Source organism: Sinocyclocheilus grahami, unplaced genomic scaffold (assembly GCF_001515645.1).
Source record: "Sinocyclocheilus grahami isolate Dianchi unplaced genomic scaffold, SAMN03320097.WGS_v1.1 scaffold2771.1, whole genome shotgun sequence".
NCBI lineage: Eukaryota > Metazoa > Chordata > Actinopteri > Cypriniformes > Cyprinidae > Sinocyclocheilus > Sinocyclocheilus grahami.
This window is the reverse complement of record NW_015507948.1, coordinates 12,804-19,930: the sequence shown is the minus strand read 5'-3', so window position 1 is coordinate 19,930 and position 7,127 is coordinate 12,804. Positions and strand designations below refer to the sequence as shown.

Sequence of the window (7,127 nt, the reverse complement as noted above, 5' to 3'; positions counted from 1 at the left end):
CACACACACACACACACACACACACACACACACACACAGAGACTTTCTCTCTCTCTCTCTCACACACACACACACAGACTCTCACTCTCTCACACACACACAGACACACCAACACACACACACACGTCTGGTTTGCTATCCTTGTGGAGACTCTCCATAGGCGTAACGGTTTTTATACTGTACAAACAGTATTTTCTATTGTCCTACACCAGCCCTACCCCTCACAGGAAACTTTCTGCATTTTTAGATTTTCAAAGAACTTAATTCTATGTGATTTATTAGCTTGTTTACCCGTGGGGACCTCAATTTAGGTCCCCACCATGACACGAGTCCCCATGAGTTTGTGTGTAGTCAGGTTTAAGTCCCCACCAGAATAGAAAAACAGGTACACACACACACACACACACACACACACACAGACACACACACTCTCTCTCTCACACACACACACACACACACACACACACCTCGTCGTCTGAACTGTCCTGGAAGCCCTGCGCCAGAGATGAGCTGAGCGACGCAGCCTTGGGCTCCAGATAGCAGAGACACAGCGCCAGCGGGAAGGAGAGCGTGAGCGCGTACGGCACCGAGAACGAGGTGGAGAGCAGGAAGAAGAAGATGAAGAGGAAGCAGGGGATGAGTGACGGAGATTTGATGGGCATAAAGTGATGCAGGCTCTCGGGCAGAAAGCGCAGCTCGGTGAGGTCGGGGAAGCTCAGGTAACCGTCCTCATCCAGCAGCGAAGGCAGATCAGGGAGGTGCAGCGAGAAGGAGAACAGCGTTCCTCCTCGACTCTGGCTCAGTCTCTGTTTGCGTGCGGACAGAAGCAGCGCTTGTTCCTCCAGCAGAGCCGCTTTACGGTCCGCTTGGGCCTGACGGCGCCGGCAGCCCGCCGTGGTTTTGGCTGGACTGACGGAGGCGGCGCGCTTGCGGCTGCTTTCCCTGCGTCTCCTGCGCACTTTGGTGGACGAGACGGGAGAAGACGGTAGGGAGAGCTCAGATCCCAACGGATCCGATGAGTACAGACACGACTGATGACGATGGAGGGAGAAAACGGCGTAGGGAAAACATGCATGCATAAAAAAGTATGCATGTTTGAAACAAAAATGTGTGGTCAAGAGAAGAGCAAGAGAGCTGGTTAGCATTGATTAGACATCCTTTTTGATTATATAAAAAAAAAAAGATAGAAATTTCAGAATTTGAGAAAAATAAAACTGAATTTGAGAAAACAAATAGAGCATTTTAGAGGGCATTATTGTTGTTAGAATTTTACTACGTTTTCCAATGTAAAAGTTTTATGAATTGAATTGACTAGACATCCTTTTTGATTACAAAAAGAAAAAATTAATTTGGGAAAAAATAAATAAATTTCTTGGCCACTATTATTGTTAAAATTATATATTATCAAATTGTAAAAGTTTTGTGAATTAAACTTAAATTAGACATCCTTTTTTGATTGTAAAAATTCATAGAAATAAAAACTTATAATTTATCTAAAAAAAGAAATAATAAAAGTGATTTGGAGGGGAAAAAACCCTGATTTTATAGTGTCCAGGTCATAGTATTTGTAACAGCAGTTCAGAAGCGTGAAAGCTGAAACGCATTAAAACCAGCAGGTACTGAACTGTCATTCATTTGACGGTTACCTTGGTGACGGAGGGGGGCGGGGCTTGTTCTGATTCGTCACTGTTGGCTTTATATTCTTCCTCCACTGAGTTCATCTCCTCTGCTTTCTTCTCCGGCGTTTCTATGGCGATGAAGTCATCTGTAGCGACAGCGGGTTTGGCGTTCTTCTCGTCGTCATAGCTGACCGTCACTGATCACACAGACACATTGTTACGATCGCTCAGAAAAACGCTGAGACTGAGAGTCAATCCTCATTCAGAAAAGTTACATTTGATACTAAACTTCACAGATTTCATCCTACATCAAAAGGGAGGAACAAATCGGCATTTATATGTGCAAAAACTCCTTTGCACCTTCTACACCAGCACATAAAACATATATAAACAAAAAATCACTATATGCATTAATATTATTATACATCAAATGAGCAATATAACTGATTTGCTATAATTATGCCACTAAAATTAATTAATTAATTATATAAATACTAGTAATGCACCAAAATGAAAATTTTGGCTTGGAACCTAAAAATATTATTTAATAATCAATGAATTAATCAAATGTATATAATAATCAAGTTGTACAAACATTTAAATTGCACAGTTTTATGTCATTTTTTAATAACAGAATTATGTTTTTACTCCAATTTGTGGTTTAAATATAAACATTAAAATGGTAGCTGTAAAAAAACAAAACCCCTTTGATTTATTCAAACATATATTAAATAATAAAGACATCAGGTTAAGTAAAAATATAATGAATATGTAATTTAGTCCATATATTTTGTAAAATTCAGTGAATCACCAATACATAATAAATAAAAAATATTATAATATATAATGATGCTAATAATAATTAATAATAAATTGTATTTATTATTAATTTAATTAATAAATGTATTAACTATATCTAGCAAAATTCTGTGCATCACTGACAAATACTTAATGAATAATTTATAAATAAATAATACTATATATATAATAATACACATAATATATATATATATATGTGTGTGTGTGTGTGTGTGTATGTATATATATATATATATATATATATGTGTTTCAAGTGTATATTAATTGTGATTTATAAAGAAGGATGCATTTAGGACACACAGACTTGTAATGTATTTGCAGGCTCGCTTTAGGCACGGCTTTATAAATGAGGTTTTAACTCAGTAACTTGACTAGCAGGTTAGTGTGAGTTAGGCGTTACGCACTGCTGTCCATGCTGGCTGTGACGGTGTGCCGTCGCTGGAACTGCGGCGCGGCTCGAGCGATCTGAGCGCTCGCGCGACGCGTCTGTGCTTGTGTTCGTCCGCTGTAGCGGAACTTTGAGCCCAACGACAGGAAGCGCTTGGGAGGAGCTTCAGGAGAAACCAGCCTATCAGGACGCAAGAATCAGACCGCTAATTAGTGATCGTTTACATTTAAACATTTCACTTACGCAAAATGTGTCTGATGCTTTTAATGCCAATCTTTCACATTTTCAAGCGCATAAAAACAAATTATGTGGTTTTTATGATGACACAACATTTATGTTTATACCACAATGATTTGGTAAAAAAACATTTAATAAATAAATAAATACCTCAAAGAGGAGAAAAGATTCTTATTTATTTATTTTTGTTAATGATAACAACACTGAAGAAACTAAAATATTTAAAGAACATTATGGCAAGCGCAATAAAAAATATTTAAAAATTATATTTTATTTTAGCTAGTTGCCAAAGCAACATTTTACATTTTCATTTAATTTAACTTCATGAAATAAAATAACTAAAAATATAATTAATTATTTTTTAAATAAAATTAATTAATAAAAACTATTTTAAAAATAAACAAAGCAGAAAATATAAAAATATAATAAAAATAAAAGCTAACTTAAAATAATTTTAAAACTATTTTATTATTATTAATAAAACTATTATCTCAATGATATTAAAAAACACTAAACTTTTATTTGAAGCACTAAAATGACAAACTGAAATAAAAATGAATAAAAACACTAAATATACATATTTAAAAAACTAATAGATTGACAAAAACACAATTTCAGATTACTAAAATTAAAATCAACAGGGAAAACATGAAAATAAAACTCAAAATATTAATAAATACTATATTAGTAGTATCTCAATGATACTAAAATAACACTAAACTTTTGTTCAATTTAAATTGAAGCAGTAAAATGGCAAACTAAAATAAAAAAAATTATAAAAACTAAATAGACATTTAAAAAAAAAAAACATAAAAATGACTAAAACAATTAAAATCAAAAGAGAAGATATAAGAAATAAAAAATATTATATATGAACACTACTGACCTGAAGAAGGTGTGATGCTCCACACAAACTTTCCAGAGTCTCTTTGCTGCTTTGTGATTGGAGAGTTTGAATCCGATGGTGCTCTCGAACTGTTCCAGCTGAGCCAAAACAGAAAGCCAAGCATCTTAGACTCGTTCAGACAGCAGATTCAGATTCTTACATTTAATCAGTGAACTAGAATAATAAGACATTTGGGCTGTTAGCAAGCAAATGAAATCAGTATCAATTCATCTTTGCAGTGCAGAGGAAACACAGAAGCTGCGTCTGAAGAGGCGTTTAGACGTGTTTACACACAAGACATGAATGCATTTAACCTGCAGTTACTAATGCAGAAATACTGTGTTGATATATTAAACATAAAACCTTGAATACTGATATTCGAAATTATCAACAAAAAAATGAAAAGCAACTTTAAATGTGAAATTAAAACCACCAGTAGGTGGCACAACATAAAAATGAAAATGTTATATAAAATAACTTAAAATATTTATTTAAAAAACTATGTTAGTTTTTTAATGTCTGTATAGTTTTTATCAATTTCTATTTCAATTTTAGTTATTTTAAAAGTTAAACTAAATTGAAAATGTTGCCTTGGCAACCAGCTGAAATACAGTTTAAATTCAAGCACTAAAATGAGTATTAAAACTAAAATAAAATCTAATCTAAATAGAAATATAACAATTTTTTTTTAAATGACAAAAGTAAAAAATGTAAAATTACATAAAGCTTAAAATGATTTTATTTTAGTGAATGCTTTTCAAGTAATGACAATGTTTTTTATGGTCTTAGTTTACAATAATAACCCTGGTATGGACCAAATTACGATGCATGGCGCTTTTGTCCTTTTAGGATCTTAACAGTGTTGAAAAATGTCTGAACTGATTTTGTATTGAAAGATTTTTCCCTTTATGTTGCACAGAGATGATCTCATGTTCAGAATGAGGAAGCGTCTCTTTAAACACTTATACCAGGAGACGATCAAATGAATCGATAAACCAATGCAGCTCAACACGAGCGTCTGCAGCATCAGCGTGACCATCAACACTGAACGACAACACAATGGAGAACGGATTCACGATGAAGCTGCGAGACGCTCGTGTTGAGCTGATATAGAGGACAAACAAAGCACAACGACACGCCGAAGACCTTCATCATCCCGCTCATGCAGAGCCACAGAAACACTACAATAACCATCACAGACACACACAAGACCTACCAAGAAAAAGCACACATGTATCCACAAACACAGACGACACACAGCATCTTACCTCCTCCTGCGCCGCTGCTAAACACTCAAACAGCCGGCTGACCAGCTGAGCCAGCGGAGGAGGGGCGAGAGACAGACACAGAGAGAGAGAGAGAGATGGGCTGCAGCAGCGAGAAAGTGCATTAACATCAGCACATTCATTTATGATCACATGAGCAGCTGCGCAGAACCTGAACGACGTCATTTAAAGGTGCAGTACGTACTTAAGCACATCTTTCCACTGCAGAGGAAACAGAAGCAGCATCTGAAGTGGCTTTAGATGTATTTACACAGACTGCTTGATGATAAATGCATTACACCACAAAATTTCAAACGCATAAATAATTGTATAAGATTAATGTTTTTGAGCATACAAGTTAACTCTTTCCCCGCCAGCGTTTTTGAAAAATGTTGCCAGTTTTTTTAATAAAAAAAGTATCATTTGAGCGAAAATCACATTTTTATCTGGATCATATTCAGTAATATTATCAAAACAAAGCAAAACTGCAGTAGATGGCTTCCATCAGCGCTCCCAAAGCTTGCACAGGCCTTTAACACATTTCACTCGCTAAAATTCGGCAGTTTTCATTTATATGCGGTAAGTGTTGATGATCGCATTATTTTTCATATGCATATGCTTACATATGAGATCGCTCGTTTCTGCGGAGATGCGTAATAGCGCCACCAAGCGTATAATAGTGAGAACGCGGAAACCCAGAAAATTCCGTGTTTGGCAGGGAAAGAGTTAAGAATGTTGGGAAAAATGCAATACTTTTAAATATGAAACTAAACAACCAGTAGGTGGTGGCAAATTACTCTTTAAACGAGTGAGTCATTTAGTCCTTCATTCAACCGATTCGTTCAAACGGCTGATTCATTCAGAAACGAAGCAAGTGACTCTTTATGAATGAGTTACTGAATCATTGACTCACTCGATTCGTTCAAAAACGTGGATTCATTCAGTATCGAAACACCGCTGTATTGCTCCGAGACACAAAACAGTTCTGCTGTGGCTTGATTGGAGCTATTGTCATCAGCGAAACTGAGCAAAAACAGTCAATATTTTGACTTCTTGTTGATTGAACTACTATTGAATAAAATCAGTGTCACATTGCAATCGTGTTGATTTTCAGGAAAACATCTTTCCACAAACAGAAGAAGTGTGTTTTAGCACTCGGTCCGATCCACTTTCAACAATGTTTCTGAGAAATCGCTTACTGCGCCTTTAAAATGCTTGTGTGTTTATTAAATATTTGGGATAATTTGATGATGCTTTTATGTAACGTAACACTTCATGATCAGTGGCATTATCTGTGTTCACAAGTGTTTAAATAAACATTATAAACTGATAAATCCACATCGGAAATCTGATTGGATGAGCTGCCTCTGAAAAAGTGGGCGGGACTAATGCACTTTATTCAAATTATTTCACTTGAATAGAGCGCATTAGTCCCGCCCACTTTTTTCCAGCAGCGCTGATTCCAGAAGTATTTTTAACATTAATTTTTCCAATGGATTTTTTTTTTAAAGTCTCTCTTAAAGCATTAAAAGCCATGAATCAAAGCAACCAGCTACAAGGAGAATCAAAGCACTACAAACTTTGATTTGAAGCAAGAAAATAAATGAAAGCATATTGCCATTGATTAACAACATCTAGTTTCGCTCTATTCTATACCAAAATGCACTTTTAAGTGTTTATTTCATTGCACTTTTTATCTATTTGCATAAATGTGTGCACATTTAATTATATCATGCCTAATTTGCCTATTTAGACATTTCAGAATACTTGTATTAGAAAACAATTGTCTTAATTGATTGTGATTATTAACTGTTGTAATGTCAGGATGAGCAGCACTGCAGCAGGTTGATGAGAGAAGTGTTAGTACAGCAGACACACAACACACACACACACACACACACACACACACACGC

At 35.5% G+C, this 7,127-nt stretch overlaps 1 protein-coding gene and 1 long non-coding RNA gene across 2 annotated transcripts in view; both read right to left on the bottom strand.

Moving 5' to 3' along the window:
• Window positions 1-7,127, bottom strand: part of LOC107575633 (band 4.1-like protein 3) — a 38,530-nt gene that overhangs the window by 24,784 nt on the left and 6,619 nt on the right. The window contains exons 6-9 of the mRNA XM_016261995.1: window positions 3,950-4,047; window positions 2,843-3,006; window positions 1,647-1,816; window positions 468-1,031 (exon numbers count right to left, since the gene is read on the bottom strand). Of these exons, the coding sequence (XP_016117481.1) occupies window positions 468-1,031; window positions 1,647-1,816; window positions 2,843-3,006; window positions 3,950-4,047 (996 nt within the window). The remainder of the gene's footprint in view (window positions 1-467; window positions 1,032-1,646; window positions 1,817-2,842; window positions 3,007-3,949; window positions 4,048-7,127) is intronic.
• The window catches only part of LOC107575634 (uncharacterized), a 4,170-nt gene continuing 1,847 nt past the window's right edge, over window positions 4,805-7,127 (bottom strand). Inside the window, exon 3 of the long non-coding RNA XR_001607909.1 lies at window positions 4,805-5,262. This is a non-coding gene — a long non-coding RNA (uncharacterized lncRNA). The remainder of the gene's footprint in view (window positions 5,263-7,127) is intronic.